The 23,729-nt window shown below is 26.0% G+C and overlaps 9 protein-coding genes across 9 annotated transcripts; 5 read left to right on the top strand and 4 right to left on the bottom strand.

Moving 5' to 3' along the window:
* Positions 1-196: 196 nt before the first annotated feature.
* Positions 197-2,201, bottom strand: DICPUDRAFT_29919 (uncharacterized protein; the record flags this gene model as incomplete). Its single annotated transcript, XM_003285747.1, has 2 exons — positions 197-1,764; positions 1,853-2,201. 2 exons carry the CDS (start codon positions 2,199-2,201, stop codon positions 197-199), a joined length of 1,917 nt encoding a protein of 638 aa, XP_003285795.1.
* Positions 2,202-2,533: 332 nt separating this feature from the next.
* Positions 2,534-4,731, bottom strand: DICPUDRAFT_46365 (uncharacterized protein). The gene is made up of 2 exons (XM_003285746.1): positions 3,488-4,731; positions 2,534-3,416 (listed from the first exon to the last, which is right to left on the bottom strand). Exons 1-2 carry the CDS (start codon positions 4,545-4,547, stop codon positions 2,602-2,604), a joined length of 1,875 nt encoding a protein of 624 aa, XP_003285794.1. The 5' UTR covers positions 4,548-4,731; the 3' UTR covers positions 2,534-2,601.
* A 180-nt stretch (positions 4,732-4,911) lies between these two features.
* DICPUDRAFT_149705 (uncharacterized protein) lies at positions 4,912-6,931 on the top strand (the record flags this gene model as incomplete). Its single annotated transcript, XM_003285764.1, has 2 exons — positions 4,912-5,684; positions 5,758-6,931. The coding sequence occupies 2 exons, from the start codon at positions 4,912-4,914 to the stop codon at positions 6,929-6,931; spliced, it is 1,947 nt and encodes a 648-aa protein (XP_003285812.1).
* Positions 6,932-9,964: 3,033 nt separating this feature from the next.
* On the top strand, positions 9,965-13,411 carry DICPUDRAFT_149704 (P-type ATPase; the record flags this gene model as incomplete). The annotated part of the gene is made up of 2 exons (XM_003285763.1): positions 9,965-10,179; positions 10,267-13,411. The coding sequence occupies 2 exons, from the start codon at positions 9,965-9,967 to the stop codon at positions 13,409-13,411; spliced, it is 3,360 nt and encodes a 1,119-aa protein (XP_003285811.1).
* Positions 13,412-13,657: 246 nt separating this feature from the next.
* DICPUDRAFT_76728 (uncharacterized protein) lies at positions 13,658-14,311 on the bottom strand (the record flags this gene model as incomplete). Its single annotated transcript, XM_003285745.1, has 1 exon — positions 13,658-14,311. The coding sequence occupies one exon, from the start codon at positions 14,309-14,311 to the stop codon at positions 13,658-13,660; it is 654 nt and encodes a 217-aa protein (XP_003285793.1).
* Positions 14,312-15,628: 1,317 nt separating this feature from the next.
* Positions 15,629-16,756, top strand: DICPUDRAFT_149702 (uncharacterized protein; the record flags this gene model as incomplete). The annotated part of the gene is made up of 2 exons (XM_003285762.1): positions 15,629-15,917; positions 15,990-16,756. 2 exons carry the CDS (start codon positions 15,629-15,631, stop codon positions 16,754-16,756), a joined length of 1,056 nt encoding a protein of 351 aa, XP_003285810.1.
* A 249-nt stretch (positions 16,757-17,005) lies between these two features.
* Positions 17,006-17,682, bottom strand: DICPUDRAFT_76726 (uncharacterized protein; the record flags this gene model as incomplete). The annotated part of the gene is made up of 2 exons (XM_003285744.1): positions 17,006-17,298; positions 17,391-17,682. 2 exons carry the CDS (start codon positions 17,680-17,682, stop codon positions 17,006-17,008), a joined length of 585 nt encoding a protein of 194 aa, XP_003285792.1.
* Positions 17,683-18,461: 779 nt separating this feature from the next.
* Positions 18,462-21,661, top strand: DICPUDRAFT_149700 (uncharacterized protein; the record flags this gene model as incomplete). The annotated part of the gene is made up of 2 exons (XM_003285761.1): positions 18,462-19,122; positions 19,227-21,661. 2 exons carry the CDS (start codon positions 18,462-18,464, stop codon positions 21,659-21,661), a joined length of 3,096 nt encoding a protein of 1,031 aa, XP_003285809.1.
* A 640-nt stretch (positions 21,662-22,301) lies between these two features.
* DICPUDRAFT_76724 (uncharacterized protein) lies at positions 22,302-23,648 on the top strand (the record flags this gene model as incomplete). Its single annotated transcript, XM_003285760.1, has 1 exon — positions 22,302-23,648. The coding sequence occupies one exon, from the start codon at positions 22,302-22,304 to the stop codon at positions 23,646-23,648; it is 1,347 nt and encodes a 448-aa protein (XP_003285808.1).
* Between the last annotated feature and the right edge of the window lie 81 nt (positions 23,649-23,729).

Here is a 23,729-nt window from a genome sequence, read left to right as displayed (position 1 = left end):
TTTTTTTAATGATCAAAAAAGGAAATAAAAAATATAATAAATTTATTATTAAAAAAAAAGAAATAATTGAATATCTAAAAATAACAAAAAAACAAAGAAAAATATAATTATTTATATTTTGTAATTGGTCTGAAAATAAAATCTAAAACATTAATGTTTGTTTTTTTTATAAATAATAAAATTTAATATAGTAATTTTATTTTGAAGCTTGAGTTTTAACTAAAGTAACCAAATATTTATAACGAGCAACGCAATCTTTCTTTGATTTGCCAACTTTAGCAGCAATTTGATCCCAACGATCTTCAGCAGATTTATCAATTTTTTGTAAACCTTCTTCTAAAAGTTTTTGTTCTTCTGGTGTCCATTCGACAGCTTTTTCTTTTTTAGCAGCTGGTTTAGCAGATTTTTGTTCAGCTGGTTGGGCTGGGGTTTCGGTGGTAGTAGAGTTGGTAGTTGTAGCAGCGGTAGTAGTAGTAGTAGCAGCGGTGGTAGTAGTAGTGGCAGTTGGTTTATCAAGTTCACTTGGTGGTACTTGACCTAAATCAACCTTTGATGACAAAGCAGATTTAATTTCTTTTTCACCAACTTTTGATTTTAATTTATCATATTCAGAACCGACAACTTGAACGACTGGCTTAGTGAAAGCTTTAGCTTGAGTTGGTTGGGCTGATTTAGCTTTAGCAATAACATCTTTTAATGATCTAGTTGGAATACATTGAGCAATAGTTTCCCAACGATTTTGAATACCTGGTGGGAATTTTTGAATAGCTTTGGCTAATTGGTGGAGTTCTTCTTCAGTCCAAACTCTTTCTTCTTTAACTTCTTTTTGTTGTTGATTTTGTTTACGTGATTCTTGGAATTGTCTTTCTTGTTCTCTAACTTTCTCTTGAATGATATTTAAATTGTTTTGGAAAACTTGTTTCTTTTGTTCACCGTCTGGTTTTGAATCCATTTCATTGGTGATATCAACCAATTGGATGTTTTCTAATGAAGCAATAATTAATTCGACATCTTCAATACGTGGAATTGGTTGTAAAGAGTTGCAGGCATTTCTAAAATTAACTTTATTTTTCTTGACGATTGCTTGTTGTTCTTGTTTAATACGTTTCTTTTCATCGGCTTCTTCTTTTTTCTTTCTTTCTTCAGCTTCGACTCTTTCACGTTCAGCTCTTTCAGCTGCTTCTTTTTCTTCTTGAGCTTTTCTTTTGGCTTCAGCTTTGGCTTCTTTAGCATTTTTCTTTTTGTTTTCTTCTTCTTGTACTTTCTTTTGGATACGTGGATCTTTTTTGTAAGCCATGTTTGCAAGATCTTGAATTCTAGTAGCTTCAGCTTTACGTAATTTAGCACGTTTCTTTTCGTTTTCTCTTTCCATCCAACGTTTTTCTTCTCTACATTCGGCTTGGTCGTAATCGTGGTCATCTTCGAATGAAAAATCTCTCCATGATTTGAAACTCCACCAGAAATTATAAAATTTAACAACTCTATCGTATGGAGTCTTGTCGTCACCAAGTTTTGGTGCTGGTTGGATTGATGACCAACGTGAGTTCATTTCGAATACTGGTTCAAATACCTTGTAGAAATTACCACTTTCAACATCTTCAGCTGATGGTAAATCGTCATCGAATGGCTCTGATGAATCATAAGCTCTTCTTTTCTTTAAGTCACTTAAAATATTGTATGATTTAACCAAGGCCTTGAATGCTTCATCATTACCACCTAAATCTTGATTTTTATCTGGGTGACAAACTAAAATCATCTTTTTGTCTTTAATTTTAAAAAAAAAAAAAATTATAATTAATATTTTATATTTTAAAGAAATATTATAAATTAAAATAATATATTTAATACTTACAGGCTTGTTTGATATCATTATCGTTGGCTCTCCAACGTAAATGACCTAAACCCATAATTTCATAATGATCTTGTTCAGCTTGTTTTGCTAATTGTCTACTGTGATATTTCTTTTTGAATTGTTCTAAATCCTCACTTTCTTCACCTGATGATTTATCTTCTTTATTTTCGGAATCACTGTCGACTAAACCGATGACTTCGATATCACCTTTTTGGATTTTAGCCCATACTAATTCGAATTGTTTACCAACTGGTTCGATAAGATGAGTGCAATTGTCCCAACCTAAACTATCAATAATAAATTCTTTGTCATCAGATTTTGGGGATGATAATGAAATTGTTAATGACATTTTTATTTTTCTTTAACACAGTTGTTTCGGTTTACGCAAAAAAAAAAGAAAATGAAATGAATAATTTAAAAAAAAAAAACCTTTAAAAAAAAAAAATTTTATTTTTAAAAATAAAAAATAAAATAAAAAAAAATTAATTTTTAAAAAAACCGAAAGATTTAGAGTTATTTTTAACTTTTATTATTTATTTATTTTTTTATATATTTATTATATGTTTAAATAAAATTTTAAATAACAAAAAAATTAAAAAGTTATTAATAATTAAAAAAAAATAAAAATAAAAAAAAGATTTAAAAAAAAATAAATATTTAATTTTATTTTTATTTTTTTTTATTATAATAATTATATTTTATTTTGTAAAATCGAATATTTTTTTATTATTATAATAATTTATTTTTTTTTAAGAAAAATGAGCATCTAAATAAGAAAATAAACTTAAATTTGATTTAGTGTGCGACATTAAATTGTAATATTCCCAAAGAGCTTTATATAGCGATCCAACATTTGCCTTTTTTTGATGAAGCAAGGCAACCATATTTGTTAATTCATTTGTAAATTCTTGATCACCAAAACTATAGTAGCATATATCCCTACCGGCTTGAGAAGCTGACATCAACTGGATAATTGATTTTAAGTGTTTATCACCACCAAAAACACCACAACCCCAATTACCAGTTGCGATAGGTGGTGGTATTGTTACGGAAACTCGATCAAAGAAGCCACATAATGATTTGTTTAATTCACGTTCGATATGGTTTGGTGAGAATTGCTGGAATGGATTTCCGTGAATTTTGATAGCGTCCATTGCGACAATAGTTGTTAATCTTCTACCCAATTGATCTTTTGGAGTTTTATCGTCATATGGTCCATCCCATTGGAATGTTTCGTGACCGTAGCCCTTATATTTTGAAAATCTTTGAGCACCCGTTATAATAACTGTTTCATTTTCTTCAAGAATCGAAGTGAATAACATTGATACCAATAATTCTGGATTAATTAAAAATCTAATTTCCTCTTGGACACAACCATATCCTAATGCTCCTCCACCAATTGATTTATTTGCAAAATCGACTTGTAACATACCAATACCATCATCTTCAATGGTACCCTCTGCAAATGCTGTTAAATCTCTTAAATATGCTGTTGATTTTTCCCAATCTGGTATATCAGAATCATCAAAAACTTGTCTATGAAAAGAAATATTACCATTTGGTACTAAAAAAATAATAAATAATATAAGTAATTGATTGGTTGGCTAATTAATGATAATATGGTTTTAAACTTACTCTTTTCAGTGATTGTTTTAAAATAATGTAAAATACATTTTAGTTTTGCTGCTCTACTTGAAATCATAGAACCAGAATAAAGTGAATTAAAATTAAATGTTGGATATGAGTCGCTATTGGAGGTTTTTTGATATGGTCCTTGTCTTGGAAAAGTACAGAGAAAAGCATTTGCCATTAAAGATGCAATTTGTTTTTGTGATAAAACGATTTCTCTATCGACCGATTTACGTAAAAGTGGAATTGGACGTGGACAAACAAATGGCAATTGAAGTGCTAATTTAATAATCTTTGGAAGTGTATTGCTAAAGAAATCTTTGGTTTCTGACTCGGTAAGTTCGCATTCAAAGAAATCATGTAGCCCTTGGAAGTCCCATCTACTGTGTTTATTGTATGATTTAATGGTTTGTTCCAAAGCTTCAGAATCTTTGATTGGATTTGATAATACTGTATTGATTAAGTACCATTTACTAAGATATTTAACTTCTGTAACTGTTTTAACATCACCTGTTGATACCCCCGATGTAGATGAGGATAATGATGCTGACGATGGCTGTCTACTTGTAGTTTCAATAGTTGATTTATATACATTATTTTTTGAACATGGCAATTTAACATACTCTGAATTCCAAACATCAATATATTTTTCATCACTATCTGATGGTATTAAAAATATTGTACTAGTTTGTCTTTCTTCTAATACAAAATCATCTAAATCATTGTTTGGTGCTGTAGTGGTAGTGGTGGATGTGGTGCTGCTATTTTTAGATTTCTTTAATGGGTTATTATTATTATTATTACTATCATTATATTTCTTTGGGAGACTGTCGGTATCCATTTCTTGGGTTGCCTCAATCTCTTGGTCTACGCTACCACCTTTTAGTGTTGATTTTTGGTTTGATAATATTTGGGTTTTTTCTGAATCTAAAAAGTTTAATTGCTTTTCATCTACTATGGTATCTGTTCTTTCAATCTTTTTTCTTTTATTTTGCTGCTGCTGATCTGGTTGCTTGTCACTCTCGTTCTTTGAAAAATAATTGGTAATTTTATTTCTATTATCCATTTATCTTTTTTTTTGGGAGGTGTGATGGGGGTTATGTTAAATGTATGTTGGTGTGTGATGATTATCACAATATAATACTATATGTAACAAATAGTTTAATATACAATAATAAATGAATAAATGAATAAATAATTAAATAATTAAATAAATAAACAATTTATAATTAATTTATTATAATTGATATAAATATACAAAAATAAAACAAAGATGGAAAAAATAAATTAAAATTTAATAAAAAAAAATTTTAAAAAAAAAAAATTTTTAAAAAATTTTTTTTTTTTTTTTTTTTTTTCATATTTTTGATTTTTATTGGAAATTTTTTTTTTTTTTTGTTATTTTTTTCATTGCTTAACGAATTTAAATAATGAATGATAATGAAATAAATAATAATAACAATAATAATAACAATGAAATAAATAATAATATTAATGACTACCCAAATAAAAGAATTAAAAATTCTATACATCCAAAACAATTTAATAATTTTTTAAGCAATTTCGAAATTAAAAATAAAGTTTTCTCGATAGGAAATGATAAAGTATTGCTACTATTAAAAGAGGATGAAATCATATATTTTCATGGTTTAGTTCAGATTCGTACAATTATAGGGTCTATAGATGTTTATGGATACTCTGTCAATCCAGGCAATCAATATTATCAACTATATTCACCATTTTGTTCACCTGCATTATCAATCTCGCCAAATAAAGAACACCAACAAGGAAATGATATATCTATAAACAATATTATCAACAACAATATCAATAGTAATATAAAAATACCCGATTTAGTTTTATCAAAATTAAAAGAAAATCAAGATGCAATCAAAGACTTCTCAATTCATTCAATAATAGTATTAAGAAGACTAAACGATACTTGCGAAAACCCCAAAATGTTTACAAAAAAAAAGGTAGATTTATATAATGAGTTTAAAATAATTAAAGGGTTCTATCCACTCTTTTCACCCGATTTCTCTGTTCAGCCTTTAAGCATCCCAAATCAATGGCTCCAATTAATAAATAATCAATTTATTTATAGTAACGAATTTGACTCAAATCTATCAATTTTAACATGTGGCGAAAGAAATGTTGGTAAAAGTACTTTTAATAGAATTTTAATAAATAAACTATTAAAAAAGTAAGCTATTTTAATTTAGTTACATTTACATATAAATATAAACATTTATTAATTCAAATATTATAATATATAGATATTCAAATATAGTATATATCGATACAGATACAGGACAATCAGAATTTACACCATGTGGATTATTATCAATTGATATTATTAACTCACCATTATTAGGACCACCTTTTACACATTGCAAATTAAATCCTTTAAAAACATACTTTTTTGGAGATACATCACCAAAAAATAACCCAGAATATTTTTTAAATCTATGTTTCCAATTATTAGAGTGTTACAAAACTATAAGATCACAATATCCAAATATTCCAGTTATTTTAAATACAAATGGTTGGCTAAAAAGTTTAGGCCTACATTTAACCCAAGAAATAATAAAATATTTTAAACCATCAGTAATAGTACAACTATATAATCCAATAAACAATAATAATAGTTATAATGATAATTTTAATAATAACAATAATAATAATAATAATAATAATAATAGTAATAATGGTAATAATAATGATAACAACAATTATAATGGTGAAATGGATAATAATTTTAATATAATTTTAAATAATAATAATCAATTTAATAGTAATATTACATTTACACAACAAGATATTGATCAGTTATTTATCGACGATGATAATAGTAATACCCAAATTTCAAAACTATATTCCATTTTAAGCTTTAATTATTTTAATCAAGCAAATATCAAACCAGTTTATAATTTAGGTTCTTTTGATATTAGAAACCTAATGTTTAAAAAATATTTTAAAACAGAAAACTGTTCATTAACTCATCAAGTACCGTATCAAGTATCTTGGAAATCGTTAAAGGTTAAAATATTGAATGTTGATGTACCACCAAGCCAAACAATGTATTCTCTTAACGGTTCAATTGTTGGCATTTGTATAGACCCTGTCGAGTATAACACTCAAAGTTTTAAAATTTCAAATAATTTACCAACCATCATAAATAAAGATATTCAGATATCCGAATGCATTGGTCTTGGCCTCATTCGTTCAATAGATATGGTAAATGGTTACTACTATATTATCACACCCATAGAGGAATCTTTACTTCAAGAGGCAAATGTAATACTAAGAGGCTCCATCGATGTACCTCCAACACTAACCATATCAATCTCTTCAAAAGGTACCATAGTTGTCCCATATCTCCAACTAGATGTGTTGTCCTCCTATGGCACAGGCTCCGATGTTATGAATAGACCAAAAAATTTTGAATAAAAATAAAAGAATCAAACCCTTTTAAAACAATTGTTTAGTTTCATAGTTTTTTTTTAATGTAAAAAAAAAAAATTTATATTTTTAAAAAAAAAATTTATTTTTTTGAAAAAAAAATTTTTATTTTTTTTATTTTAGAGTTTCATACTTTTCTACCCATTTTATTTATTTTTTATTTATTTATTATTTTTACTATTTAATCAAATCGGGGACATGTTTTCTTTCTGGTATAAAGCACTTACAAGATATCTTGGTTTTCTATTTTAGTTTTTTTTATTTTGATGTTAAATAATATAATTTTGGTATCAAATTATTTGTTTTTTTTTTTGTTTTTTTTCTGTTATAATAACAATAAATATTTTCAATACTATCAATTTTATTATAACTATTTTTTTTTTTTTTTTTTTTTTTTTTTTTTTTTTTTTTTTGGTTCGATAATTTTTTATTTCTCAATAGAATTTTCTGTAATCCAAAAGGTTTTTTATATGTGGATGTGGCTGGGTGCACATAAAAAAACACATCCACAAACACTTGGTTGTGTCTAGATGCACAAATTTGTAAAACAAAGAAAATATCCCCAATTTTTTCGTATTTTTTTTTAAAAATAAAATTTTATTTTAATAAAGGCATTTACCCAAATCTCATTTATTTATTTATTTTTTTGGTAATACCAATGATAATTTGGTGTATGGAGCATTTTTGTTCAATAAATAAATAATTTTTAAATATATACATTCAATAAAATGAAAAAAAAAAAAAAAAGTTATTTTTATAAAAATATCTTTTAAAAAAAGTTTTTAGATATTTATTTGAGCCTAAGCATCTGTGTGGAATCAAATCAAAACTGTAATGTTTTTTTTATTTTAAAACTAATTTTATTTTAAAATAAACAAAACACCATAATTCACATATTTACACAATAACTTGTTATTCTCCATTTTATTCTTGAGAAAAAAGAAATGGTTTTGATTTAAAACAACTGAAGGTTTTTTTTTTTTTAAAAATTTATCAAAACTGTGTGGTGTGGTGTGGTGTGGATTTATTGGTGTGAAGGTGGTTTATTTTTAAAATTGATTACGAAACAAACGTAATAAAATTATGATCATGCTGGACCCAAATTGGAATCAAGCCTGGTTTCAAAATGAATAGTTGGGGGGAGGCCCTCTTAAATTTAAAAAATTGTCAGTTAAATAGGACTCGATATTATTAAAAAAAAATAAAAAAAAATAAAAAAAAAAATAAAAAGATTTAATATAAAAAAAAAATAAAAATAAATAAATTTTAATATAATTCCATAATAAATATTTTATTAAAATAGTTTTAACTACTAATTTGCCTGAAAAAAAATTGAAAAAAAAAAAATTCGGTTAAAATAAAAAAAAAAAAAAAAAAAATTTGCAAATTACACAAAAAAGTGATACCTAACAAACCTATTTATTTTTTTTTAATTTTTATTTTTTTAAAAAGAAAAAATTTTAAAGATAATATTTTTTTTATTTTTTTTTTCTTTAAAAACTCATTATTGTTATTTTTTGTGTAAAGGGTCCTAGCGTATGTAATACAAATTCATTTAAATATTTAGTTTTTAATACTCTCCACAAATTTGTAATCGAATATTAATAATAATAATATCAATAACAAAAATAACAACAATTGTGTTTTTTTTTTAATTAAACAATTTCTTTTGCCTTTAAAGGAATCTTTAATTAATGATAAAAAAGTGTGGATAGTCTTAAAATAAATTTTAAAAATTTTCATTTTTTTTTATTTTTATTTTTTATTTTTATTTTTTTTTTCATTTTTTATTTTTTATATGTGTGAAGATGAAAAAGCGTATTTGATGTCAAAATTAAAATAATAATAATAATAATCCTTATTTACAAATAATAATAATCAAAATAATAATAGTAAAAATGGCATCCCAAATAATAATCAATGTATACATTTTTAAAAATAGTAATATTTTTTTATTATAATAAAATATATTTTTATAAATAAATATCAATACACATTAAATATTTTTCAAGTTATCATTTTTTTGTTCAACCCCCATCTTCAAATAAAATTTTAATATTTTAATTTATTATATTTATTTATAATGTACTTAGGTGTGTGGTTTGTGCGTTATTATTTTTTTTTTTTTTTCATTCACTTATAATTTAAAATACTTTGGTAATGTTATATATTATATATTATATTTTTTTATTATTTAGTTAAAAATAATTTTAAAATTAATAAAAATAGTAATAATAATAATAAAAGTTAGACACACATCCCCACCCCACATACATACATACACAGTTATATTTTTTTATGTGCAAATTCAATGTTTTAATGATGACTTGGGTCTAAAAAAAAAATAAAATAAAAAATAGTTATTTTTTACCTTAAAAAAAAAAAAAAATCGTTAAATTAAAAAAATCATAAAAAAAAAAAGATTAAATAATTTTTGCAATTAAATAACAGTAAATATTTATATTATATTTTAGAATTTGTTCATACTTCATGCATTAATTTTTTATATAAATAAAAAAATATTATTATACCTTTATTTTACAACCAAAAAAAAAAATTTACTATATTCTACTATTATTACTACACCAACACCACACACTCACAATTATAATTTCTATTATAATAAACAACAACATGAAAATATTTATTATTTTTTTTATTTATTTATTTTATTTGTTTTTTTAATTAAATTTTTAATTAAACCATAATCATTTTTATTTATATTTATTTTATGTTTTTTTTTAAAAAATATATTAATATATAAAATATTAATTTTTTATTTATAAATATAATTATTATAGCTAGCTATAAGAAGAAAAAAAATAATAATTTTATATATTAAAAAAGAATATATAAACTTTTAATTTTTTTTATAATTTTTTTTTCAAATTTTTCAGAATATTTTTTTTTTATATATTGTACATAAAAATCAAAACAAATCAAACAAATCAAACAAATCAAACAAAATCAAAAACCACACCCACCCCCAACAAATAAATTTATATATATATACAAAATAAAATGACTCAAGAAATGGAATCCATTGTAATGGATCACATGGGCGAAGAGTTTAATATAAGTGTTGAAACACTTGGTAAACTTGTAGATGTACCAAAAGGTTTTGATACACTTCACGAATTAGGAGGTGTTCAAGGATTAGCAAAAGCATTAAAAACAGATTTAAAGCAAGGTTTACCAGCAATAGAAACTGATTTAGAAATTGCAAGAGTTAAAAAGTAATTATCATCGATCGATCAGCGTGGTCATAATTAATTTAAATAATAGATTCATAAATTAATATATATATTTTTTTTTATCTTTAGATTTTCAAATAATGTTTTACCACCACCACCACATCAACCATTATGGTCTATTGTTTTAGATGCAATGTCAGATCATATTTTAATTCTTTTAATGGTTGCTTCAGTAGTTTCAATTGTTTTAGGAGCTGTTCCATATACTTCACATGATCCAAAAACAGGTTGGATTGATGGTGTTGCTATTTTGGTTGCAGTTATTATTGTAGTAACAATTACATCTATTAATGATTTCAAGAATCAAGCTAGATTTAGAGAATTAAATGAAAAGACAAATGATAAACAAGTTAAAGCAATTCGTGGTGGAGAACAATGCCAAGTCTCAATTTTTGATGTCAGAGTTGGTGATATTGTCACATTAGATACTGGTGATATTATTTGCGCCGATGGTGTTTTCGTTGAAGGTCATGCTCTTAAAGCTGATGAATCATCAATCACTGGTGAATCTGACCCAATCAAGAAAGGTCACCCAGAAGATAAAGTAGATCCATTTTTAATTTCCGGTTCATTAGTTATCGAAGGTATGGGTAATATGTTGGTCACCGCTGTTGGTGTTCACTCATTCAATGGTAAAACTATGATGAGTCTTAGAGTTGCTTCAGAAGATACCCCACTCCAAAAGAAACTTGCCACTTTAGCTAGTCGTATTGGTTACTTTGGTATGGCCGCTGCTATTTTATTATTATTAATCGCCATTCCAAAATACTTTATCGAGAAAAAAGTTAAAGATGAGGATATTAACAGTGATGCCGCTTCAGATATTGTATCTTTAGTAGTTTGTGCTATTACTATTGTCGTCGTTGCCGTTCCAGAGGGTTTACCATTAGCTGTAACCATGGCTTTAGCTTATGGTATGATGAAGATGTTCAAAGAAAACAATTTAGTTCGTAATTTAGCAAGTTGTGAAACTATGGGTTCAGCCACTACTATTTGTTCAGATAAAACTGGTACTCTTACTCAAAATGTTATGACTGTAGTCACTGGTACTGTTTGCGGTAATTTCCCAGAAGTTAACGAATCATTAAAATCTAAAATCCCACAACACGTCGCTCAAATTCTTACTGATGGTATTGCCATTAACTCTAACGCCTATGAAGGTGTATCAAGTAAAGGTAAATTAGAATTTATTGGCAGTAAAACTGAAGTTGCTCTTTTAAATTTCTCCAAAGTTCTTGGTTCCGATTACAACGAAGTTAGAAAACGTCTCGAAATTAAGGAAATGTATCCATTTTCAAGTGCTCGTAAGAGAATGAATGTCTTGGTTAAACATACTCCAACTGAATCACGTCTCTACACTAAAGGTGCCTCTGAAATCGTTTTAGGTTTATGTGATAGATACTTTGATCAAAATGGTAATGTTATTCCATTAGATGCCTCAGCCAAGAAATATTTCGAAGATCAAATTATGGCTTTTGCTTCAGACGCTTTAAGAACCATTGGTATTGCTTACTCAGAAGTTAAAGAAGGTACCGAAGTTAAAGATGCCCCAGAAAATGGTTCAATCTTTATTGGTATCGTTGGTATTAAAGATCCATTACGTCCAGAAGTACCAGATGCTGTTGCTACTTGTCAAAAAGCCGGTATTACTGTTCGTATGGTAACTGGTGATAATATTATTACTGCCAGAAATATTGCTAAAAATTGTGGTATCCTTACTGAAGGAGGTTTAGTCATGGAAGGTCCAGAATTCCGTAAACTTTCACAATCTGAAATGGATGCTATTCTTCCAAAACTCCAAGTTTTAGCTCGTTCATCCCCAACTGATAAACAATTACTTGTCGGTAGATTAAAGGATTTAGGTGAAGTTGTAGCCGTAACTGGTGATGGTACAAATGATGGTCCAGCTCTTAAATTAGCTAATGTTGGTTTCTCTATGGGTATCTCTGGTACTGAAGTTGCCATTGCAGCTAGTGATGTAGTTTTATTAGATGATAATTTTGCTTCTATTGTTCGTGCAGTTCTCTGGGGTCGTAATATTTATGATGCTATTTGCAAATTTTTACAATTCCAACTTACAGTCAATGTTGTCGCCGTTACAATCGCTTTCTTTGGTACCATTACCTATCAAGAGTCAAGAGATGTCGAAGGTCGTGGTCCAGGTTCACCACTTACTGCTGTACAATTATTATGGGTAAATCTTATTATGGATACTTTAGCTGCTTTAGCTCTTGCTACCGAACCACCAACACCAGAATTATTAAACAGACCACCAAATGGTAAGAATGCTCCATTAATCAGTCGTTCAATGTGGAAAAATATTATTGGCCACTCTGCTTTCCAATTAGCTGTTCTCTTTACTATTCTCTATCAAGGTCACAATATCTTTAACCACTTTATCCCAGAATCAATCGAAAGAAAACAAATTGATAGTGATATTTCATTAGCTTCATCATCTTCAACATCAATCGATGGCGATGGAAAGATTATTCCAGAAGGTTCAGTACATCATTATACTTTATTATTCAATACATTCGTATTCATGCAATTATTCAATGAAATTAACAGTAGAGTATTAGGTAGCGGTACAAATCCATTCAAAAACTTTTTCAACAATCCAATTTTCATCGTTGTTATGATCTTTACTTTAGGTGTTCAAATTCTTTTCGTTACTTTTGGTTCAAGTGCCACCTCAACTGATTCACTCTATATTCTTGAATGGGTTGCTTGTATTGTAGTCGGTGCTTTTTCACTTCCATGGGGTCTTTTCCTTAGAAAAATCCCAATTAAAGAACCAGTATACAAAAATGAACCACCAACTGTTTCTGAAGCAATCTACACTCCACCATCAACTAATATTGAAATGGAAGGTGCTCATCAAAATGAAACTGCTCCAGTTAAACTTTCAAAGGATTATCCAACCTCTGCAGAGTCAACTCCAAATGAAGAAGCTTCACCATTAGTCTCAAGAACTTCATCAGTAGGTGCTGGTGATAGTACAACTCCAATCCCACACAACAATGTAAATAAACCCACTCAAGTTGGTAGAGGATGGCAAATCGTAAGACAAACACACAAAAAATTAGTTGTAATCAATGCTCTCAAAGAATTTAATAAGGATGGTGAAACCAACTTGGTAGATGTCGTCAGAGGTCCACAAAGAGGTTCAATCTCACTCCCAGCTCCATCAAATTATGCAAATTTAAATATATAATAGTTTTTAAAATAATCTTTTAAAAATACGAATATCTTTTTTTTTAGAAAAAAAAAAAAAAAAAAAAAACAAACAAAAAAAAGTGCAATGTTAAAATATAAATATAAAATTACTTTAAAATAATATTTATTTAAAATAAATAAACAATAAATAAAAACCGATACAGTTATCTTTTTTTTTATAATATATATAAAATTTTAATTTGTGATTGTTTAAAATTTATTTGTTTCTTTTTTATATCTATTTTTAATTGCAGATAAAGGTAACACTTTGTTCTGGGTTTCCATCTTGGCAATCTGGTGTTGGGTCGCTGCTAATAAGATAAGGTTGGTCGCAGTTAAGACCAGCTACATATGTAGTTTCGATTAAATCAGTTCCATTACATGTTAACATCATAGCATGCTCATATGGTACGGTATCGCACATGTTCATATAGTTGATGGTTAACAGTTTAATATTGGTATTATCGGCTATTCCAGATTTCCAGTCACAAGAGTAATCTACGGTTTGAATTGATATTAAAGAATTTGAATTTGGGAGACTACCTATTACATCAACACAGAGATATTTTCTATTATCGGAACAGTTAGAAAATGGTTGTATAAATTGCTCTGTAATTTGTCCTGTACAGTCTAAATTTTGAAAGTTTTGAATAATAAATGTATTATTATCCAAGCATGTTAACATTTCACCAAATGATGAACATGATCCACTTAAAACATATGATATAGTTGTTATATTGGATTCGTTTAAACATTCAGTGTCTAATTCTTGATATACTTCTGTATAAATATATTTAGTAGTTTCTGCGCTATTACTGCTGGAACTGTAGTAGTTATTTGTCGCAATGCATAATTTAATTAAAAAAATAAATAAAACAAGTTGTTTTAATACTTTCATTTTGGAACTATGGTTAAATAATCGGTATAATAAAATAAAAAAAATAAACAAAAAAAAACAAAAAGAAAATAAATAAAAAAAATATAAAATCTAGATATTTAAAAAAAAATATTTAATATTTTAAAAAATAAAAAAATAAAATATATAAAAAATAATACAATAAAATTATTTATTATATTATTTATATTTATTTTTTTTATTATAAACATTATTATTATTGTTTCTGTAATGGTTTATTTGGTGTAGTATTAAATTGTATTATCATATTAAATAAATATCAAGATTATTGATCACCGCGTTACTTTCTTCATTATTTATAAAAAAAAATTTTAATTTTAAAAAAATTATAATTTTTGATGTTGAGTTTTAAATTTATTTTTATTGTAAAAAAAAAAAAAAAATGGTATTTATCTTCTTTTTGGTAATTTAAAAAAAAAAAGATTTCTTTTTTAAATTGAAAAATATCCCAGATATAAAAAACCCATCAAAACAAACCAAAATTTTATGGAAATTTATTATGTAAATAATTATATTATGAAAAATTTTTAAACTTTTCACTTGAATTTATTTAAAAATCTGAATCATTTTAAAGGTGATCGGTATTTAAAAAAATATATTTCTTATTTTTTAAAAATTTAATGAAAGGGTGAGTGAAGTTAACAGTTCCCAAATGATTTTTTTTAATTTTTTTTATTTTTATTTACATTTTATTCCGACCGTTTTCCGCCAATGACTAGAAATTTTCAAAGTAAAAGTTATAGGAAAAGTATAAATTTTTAGATATTTTTTTCAAAAAAAAAAAAAAAAAAAAAAAAAAAAAGGTAAATAAAAAATTATTTAAATAGTTTTTTTTTTTATTTTTTTATTCACATATTTAAATATAATTTTTTATTTTTTTTTTTTTATTCTTTTTTAAATTTTTAATTTTATAATTATTCATAGATAAATATAAAAATGTAAGGTATCACAAAATAAAAAGAAAACTAGTTTTTATTATTTTTTTTATGTTAATAAAAATTTGAAACCTAAGCGCCTCAACCTCCTACAACTTTTCCTATACGAAGATTTTTAGAAAATATAAAAATTTATTTTTTATTTTTTTTATTTTTTATTTTTTATTTTTTGTTTTTTTTTTTTTTTTACCCAAGCCGATTATTTTTTTATTTTTTTATTTTGTTTTTATTATTAAACATATAATTCTTAATATATATATTTATAAAAATGTATAAAATTTTAAATTTTAATTAAAATTTTAAATTTTAAAAAATATAAATATTAATTTTAAATTTTTATTATTTTCAATCAAAAATCTATAGGATGAAATATTTATTTGTTTTAATTTTAGCTTTATTAGCTATTTCAAGCGTTAGTGCCAGAACTAACAACGAAGAATGTACTTTCTGTGGTTTCATTGTCAATTATGTTGAAGGTCAACTCTTAAACAACCAAACCGAAACTTATATTGTTGGTGAATTAGAAAAAGTCTGCACTTTTGTTCCAGCCTCATTACAACCAACCTGCAAATCATTAGTCTCAGTCTATGGTGAAGAAGTCATCCAAATGGTCGTTGCTAAAGAAAACTCAACTGTTATCTGTGAACAAGTTGGTAAGTAGTCATATAATTTATAATTTATAATATCAATATATAATTAACATAAGTGTTTTTTATTTATTTTAGGTTTATGCCCAAAACCAACCAAAAAAGTCCAAAAAGTCCAAGTTGGTGATGCTAAATGCACCATCTGTGATTTCGTTGTTGGTGAAGTCGAAAAATACGTCAGTGGTAATGCCACTGAAGCTCAAATCATTACTTTCTTAAACAAAGACTGTAAAATTTTCGGTGCTTTCGAAACCACTTGCCAATCATTAGTTCAAGCTTACGTCCCAACCATCATTAACTTACTCGAAAACAAACAATCACCAGACACTGTTTGTGCTGAAATTAAATTATGCACTTCAAGACTCTCAAAAAAAGTTGGTGGTGCCACTTCATGTGCTGTTTGTGAAATTATTGCTCAAGACGTTGAAACCTTAGTTTCTCTTAACTCAACCGAATCTCAAATCGTTGATGCCATCGAAACCGTTTGTGCTGATCTCCCAGTCAAATTCTTCCAACAAACCTGTGACAGCATGGTTCAACAATACTTACCATCAATCATCAAATACATTGAAAACCAAGAAAGCCCAGCCACCGTCTGTGCTCAAATTGGTCTCTGTGGTGGTTCATCATCAGAACAAGGTTCATCATCAGAACAAGGCTCATCATCAGAACAAGGCTCATCATCAGAACAAGGTTCATCATCAGAACAAAACTCTGGTTCATCATCAAACGATAGCTCATACACTGGTTCATTCACTGGTACCTCAGGTTCATCAGTCTCATCAGGTTCTGGTTCATCATACAGCAGCGGTAGCGGCAGTTCCTTAAGAATTACCATCCAATAAATGAATAATTCTCTTTTTTTTTAATATTGCTCGAATCGATTTAAATATTAAATATTAAATATATATAAAAAAAATAAAAATTTTTTCAAAAAAAATTATAAAATTTAAATTAAATATCTGTATGTTGTATTTACTTTTTTATTTTTTAAACTAAAATATTCAAAAAAATTATAGTTTATAATTTTATATAAATATTTTGATATCCAATAATTTTACTTTAGTTTTTTTTTTTTTTTTTTTTTTGTTTTTTTATTGGCCACATAATCTAATTTCATTGCAAATGGCTTGTGGTGGTTGACCTTCTTTAAGGAGATAAACTATTACTGGAAAGTATTGGGAAACCAAGGTTTGACAAATTGTGCTAGATCTGCCATATCTTGCACAATCATTGTCTAGCATTTCCATGATTTGGGTGTCATTGTCGTATTTTTGAAGGAGTTCTTCAGTTTCCCCACTTATAAAGTTACAAATAGTACAATAAACTTCATCTGAAATGGGTTTCTTTAAATTTTGATATTTGTTTGAAGACTTTGGGCACATATCTTAAATATTATAAATATTATTATTTATCTCCGATTAGTTTAAATTCCGATAGATCCTAAAAATATAATTTTTTTTAATTTTTATAACATACCTATTTGTTCACAAATTACCGTTGAGTTTTCTTTTGCAAAAACCATTTTGATGAGATCTTCACCATCAACCATAACTAGTGAATCGCAAGTACTTTGTAAAGAATTTGGTACAAATGAGCAAACTTTTTCCAATTCACCTAAAATTTCATTTTCTGTTTTGTTTGTTTCTACTTGACCCTCAATATAGTTGATAATAAAGCCACAAAATGTGCATTCTTCATTATTGGTTCTTGCATTAATAACAATTAAATTTGACAATAAAGCCAAAATCAAAATTAACAAAAATTTCATTCTATAAATAATTAAAAAAATAATAATTATTATTATTATAACTATTATAAATTGTATTATTATATTATTATATTATTATATTATTGTATTGATTATTAATATAATTGATTTTTTTTTTTTGAATTGAGAAAAAAAAAAAAAAAAAAAAGATATTAATAAAAATTTCAATAAAAATTAAAAAATTATTTGATCATTGAACAAAAAAAAAAAAATTATAAAAAAAAGTAGTTTGCAAAAAAAAAAAATTTGATTAGAAAATTGTGTTTTTTATTTTTATTTTTTTTTCAAATATATATAGGTAAATATATGGTCGAAAAAAAAAAAAAAAATTATTATAATTATATATATATAAAAGTACACATCATAGATATTTAAAAAATTAAAAAAAAAAAATAAAATAATTTTTAAAAAATAAATTTTTTTTTTTTAATTTTTTTTTTTAATTTTTATAAAAAAAAAAAAAAAAAAAAAAAAAAAAATTCTTTCCTTTTTGTTTTTTTTTATATTTTTTATATTATTTTTTTTTAGATATTTATATTAACTAATAATAATAACATCAGATATAGTTTCTTTAAACTATAAGTTATCAAAGTTAATAATTGGTTTCTTTTTTTTCTCAATAAAAAAAACTAATAAAGAATAATATCCAATCATTTAATTGTAACATTGCAACAATATTTGTTTTTAAAAAAAGATAATAACATTAAAATATAAAATAATAGTAAATAAAAATAACCAATAATAAGAATAGATAATAAACTTGTATAATTATATTAAAGATGTCAAATAGATATATTGATGAAAATGGTATAGAATATGAATACGAAGAAGTCGAAGTAGAGGTTGATGAGGATGGTAATGAAATTGATCCACCACAATATGGAAGTGAAACTATAGTAATACCCAATGGCACAAATTTTCTAGATTTACCAACGACAACTAAAACATATACAAATAATTATAGTTATAATAATACACACAATATCGAACCAGAGGAAGAAGAAGTAGAAGAGGAGGAGGAAGAAGAGGAAGAGGTGGAGGAGGAAGAAGAAGAAGGGGAAGAGGAAGAGCCTAATGGAGAGGAAAATGGTAATAATCAACAAAACTATCACAATAAACAACATAAACAGCATCATAGAAATAGTGACGATGATGACGATGAAGTCGAGTTTGAAGAAGACGAAAGTAGAGTCGATGAAATCGAGCCAATTCTTAAATATAATAGATTAGGTCATGGTATTACAGAAATTTTAAAGAAGGATTCAGCTAGTTGTATGGCAATTCATCCAAAGTTTTTAGTTTTAGGTACACATTGGGGTTCAGTTACCATCCACGATTTTGATGGCAATGAAATTAAAAGATATGATACCCAAAATTCAACTATAACAGAAATTGTCATTGATCCAAAAGGAGATTATATTGCATCATGTTCAGAAGATGGTAATGTTATTTTAAATCATTAAAATTGTTTTTTAAATTAAAATTAATAAGCGGCCATTCTAATACTTTTTTTTTATAATTAATAAAAAATTAAAATTTTTTAGGTAAAGTTGTTATAAATCCATTTGATAAATCTGGTGAACAATTTATTTATAATTATACTAGACCAATTACAGCAATTGCATTGGATCCAGAATTTGCATCAAAAAATACAAGACAATTTGTATCAGGTGGTAAACAAGGTCAATTAATATTAAATTCAAAAGGTTGGTTTAGATCAAAAGAAACTATTATACATTCTGGAGAGGGACCAATTTATGCAATTAAATGGTGTGGAATCTTTATTGCATGGGCAAATGATCAAGGTGTTAAAATTTATGATACAAGTACAAATACACGTATAGCACATATACCAAGAAAAGATGGAAGTCCTAGAGGTGAGTTATATCGTTGTTGTCTTTGTTGGGAAAAGCCAAATCAATTAATCATTGGTTGGGCAAAGAATGTCGAGGTTATTCAAATTACAGAAAAGGTAGATATGTCAACAGGTAGCACAATTAAAATTGCACAAATTATGAATCAATTCCAAACTAAATATTGGATTAGTGGTATCGCACCTTTTGCAGAGGAATTGGTTATTTTAGGTTATAATGACGCCACAACTATTGAGGGTTCAGATGATCCAACATCTTCATCTGCCACACCAAAAGTTTTGAACACTAGTGGTAGTACCTCACCAAATAATATTACAGGAGCATGGAACCAAGGTCGTGTTGATAGTGCATCAAAACCTTCAATTCACATTGTATCTAGAAAAACAAATAGTTCAATCACTACTGATAACCTTAATGTTAATGGTTATCAACACTATAAAGCAACTGATTATCGTTTAGACTATAACACCGACGAATCAATCTTTTATATAGTTTGTCCAAAGGATGTAGTTGCTGCCAAACCAAGAAATTTAGACGATCATTTAACATGGCTTATGGAGAAATTAAAATACGACGAAGCATTGGACATTGTAGAAAAAGATATGAAGACCATTAAATCATTACCAGCAGCACGTGTTAGAGAGGTGGGTGAAAAATACATAGATTACCTTTTAGAGAAAAAAGACATTAGAAAAGCAGCTTCTTTGTGTCCAAAAATTTGTCAACGTGACCCAGAGCTTTGGGAAAAATGGATTTTTAGATTCCTTAAATTGGGTGGTCTCCAACCATTATGTCCTTATATCCCAATTGGCAATCCATCATTAAGTTGTGCAATTTACGAAATGTTCTTAAATCATTTCCTTCAAAACGATCCAGATAGTTTCTTAAAAACTGTAACAGAATGGCCATCAAGTCTTTACAATATCCAAGCAATTATAGCAGCAGTCGAAGATAAACACTCTAGACAACCAAACGATACTATTATGATTGCTTTAGCTCAACTCTACACCTATGACAATAACATGGAAAAAACTTTAGATATTTACTTAAAACTAAAGAGAGGCAATGTTTTCGAATTACTTAATCGTTTCCCAAATCTTTATAACAGTATCCAAAACAAGATTTCATTATTCATCGACTATAATCAACAAGAGGCTATTAAATTATTAGTTGCAAATACCGACAAGATCCCAATCCCAATTGTTGTAAATCAGTTAAATGACAAAAGAGAGTACTTGCATCGTTATCTTCATACACTTTTCCTTAAGGATGCTCATATAGCTCATGACCATCATGAAAAACAAATTCAATTATACGCAGAATTCGAACCAACACTTTTATTATCATTCTTAAAGAATAGTGGTCATTACTCATTGGAACGTGCCTTGGAAGAGTGTTCAAAGAAGCAATTGTACGAAGAAATGGTTTATCTTTTAGGTCGTATTGGTAACTCTAAAGAGGCATTAAATTTAATTTTAGACAAACTTCATAGAATTAAAGACGCAGTAGAATTTGTAGAGCAACAAAAAGATGAAGAGCTCTGGGAATACCTCATCAAGAAATCAATGAACAATTCATCATATATCAGTGAACTTTTAGAAAATATCGGTTCAAATGTAGATCCAATCAAATTAATTCGTTTAATCCCTGAAAAAATGGAAATTGAAGACCTTCGTGATCGTCTTGTTAAAATTTTATCAGATTATAATCTTCAAATGTCACTCAGAGAAGGTTGTAGAGAAATTTTAAAGAGTGATTGTGTAAATTTAGAAGAGGCTCTTGTAGACTCATTGAGAATGGGAAGAGTTGTAGAAGAACAAACTAAATGTGCTACTTGTAGCCAACCAATTATTCTTCCACGTCCAGATAGCCCAATTGTTTTATATTTCTGTAGTCACACCTATCATAGTAGATGTCTTAAAACCAATAATGATCTTAATACAAGCTCACCCAATTCAATTCAAGCTCAGAAGCAATTACCACAAGGTCAACAATCATCTTCACATCACCATTCAAATTTAGAAATATCATTTGGTAACTGTCCAATTTGTGTACAATCAACTCAAATTAAATTAGCAAAAAATTCAAGAAAACTTGGTCAATAATAACAACAATAATATTAATATATAAAATTTAAAACTAATAGATTATATATTTTAAAATAAAATAAAATTTATTATAATTATCTTTTTCTTTTCTTTTTTTTTTTTTATAAGTGTATTTAATCAGTTTTGTATGTTTTTAATTTTTTTAAAAAAAAAAACTTTTGATATAATTTTATTTATATAGATTATCAAAACTTTTTTTTTTATTTCATTAAAAAAGTTATTTGAATAATAATAATCAAGATTAATAATCTTTTGTATTAAAAAATACTTAGGTTTAAAGTTTATTATTATTATTTAATGTGTGTAGTTAAATTTAAATTTTTGTTTTCCCCCACATTGTGGTATTTAAATGTGGGTGTGATGTATATTTTCTCTTGCTTTTTGTGTTTATGTGTGTGTCGGGTGATTATTTGTGTGTTAGAATGATATGTGTTTATGTGTTAATGATTGCATTAAGATGATAATACATTAAAGATATTATTAAAATTAAAAAAAAATAATATAATTAAATAATTTTAATTTTTAAAATTTAATAAACAAAAAAAAAAACAAAAAAATTAACATTTTTTAAATTTCCTACAAATAATAAAATTTATTTTTTATATTAGTAGTTTAATAATATTTTTTAATAGTTAATATGATAAAATCAGAGAATAAAATTTCACAACTAAAACAAAAATTTGAACAATTATCAATACAACAAAACAATAATGAATCATTAAAAAAAACAAATAGTTCATATATTGAAATTCAAAGAGTAGTTGTAAAAAATAAAAATAATATAGCTACATTCCCATCACCATCACCATCCCCATCACCAACAACATCAATAACATCAAAAACACCCACAACTTCTACAACATCAAAAACATCACCTCATAGAATATCAAATATAATAAATTCATTTGAAAATAAAATAGATAATCAAAAAAAAAACCCTATTAAAAATGATGTTTTAAAAAACACACACCCTATATTGAAAAATCAAAATAATAACACTCAGCTACAACCAAATTCTATAAATAAAATGAATACAATCACTGATACAAATAATATTCAAACTACAGTGCCACAGTCCCCAATGAATAAACCCAGTTCAATAGTTAACAATCATACTCCATCAGCTACAGTGACCACTACAAATACATCACATTCCAATTCTGAAATAAACAGCTCAAAAAAAGTAACCCAATTAATTAATAAATTTAATAACTTTTCCAATATAAATAATACATCTATACATAATAGAATAAATAATAATAGTAATAGCAATAGTAATAGTATTAGTATTAGTAATAGTAATAGTAATAGTAATAGTAATAGTAATAGTAATAGTAATAGTAATAGTAATAGTAATAGTAATAGTAATAGTAATAGTAATAGTAATAGTAATAGTATTAATAGTATTGGTAATAGTAATAGCAATAGCATTAGTAATAGTAATAGTAACAGTAATAATATTAGTAATAGAATGATTAATAGAATAAATAACAATCATAGTATTAATAATAGAAATAATATTGTTTGTATAAACAAAGATCATACACAATTATTTAAAAATATATGTAGTTATAATAATAATGTAAATATGGAAAAAAAGGAAATCATTAAAATAGAAAAGGAGGAGATTGTAGATGAGTTTGAAAATGATTGTGTAATATGTTTTAATGAAATGACAAATCAAGTAGAAATAGGAATCTTAGAATGTCAACATTCTTATTGTTATAAGTGTATCAAAGAATGGATGGATAATGGTAAAAAAGTATGTCCAATGTGCAGAGCTCCATTCTCTACAATTAATAAAAAGAACATAGAACAACCAGAAACTTCATTAAATAAAGAAGAACCAAACACAAATTCAAATTCAAATTCAAAACCAAAGAGATCATTTTTTGAACAAATGCCCCCTCGTTTAAATAGCTTTCGAGATTTTTTAAACTTTATGGAAGTTTTTAGAAACAATCGTAGCGTAAACAGCAATTAATTATCTCGAAATGTTGTATTTTATGTATTCTATTTTAAATATTTAAAAAACTAAAAACTAAAAAATTAAAATAAAAATCAA

The sequence above is a fragment of the Dictyostelium purpureum genome (genome assembly GCF_000190715.1).
Source record: "Dictyostelium purpureum unplaced genomic scaffold DICPUscaffold_53, whole genome shotgun sequence".
Lineage (NCBI taxonomy): Eukaryota > Evosea > Eumycetozoa > Dictyosteliales > Dictyosteliaceae > Dictyostelium > Dictyostelium purpureum.
This window is presented reverse-complemented; position numbering and strand designations above follow the sequence as displayed.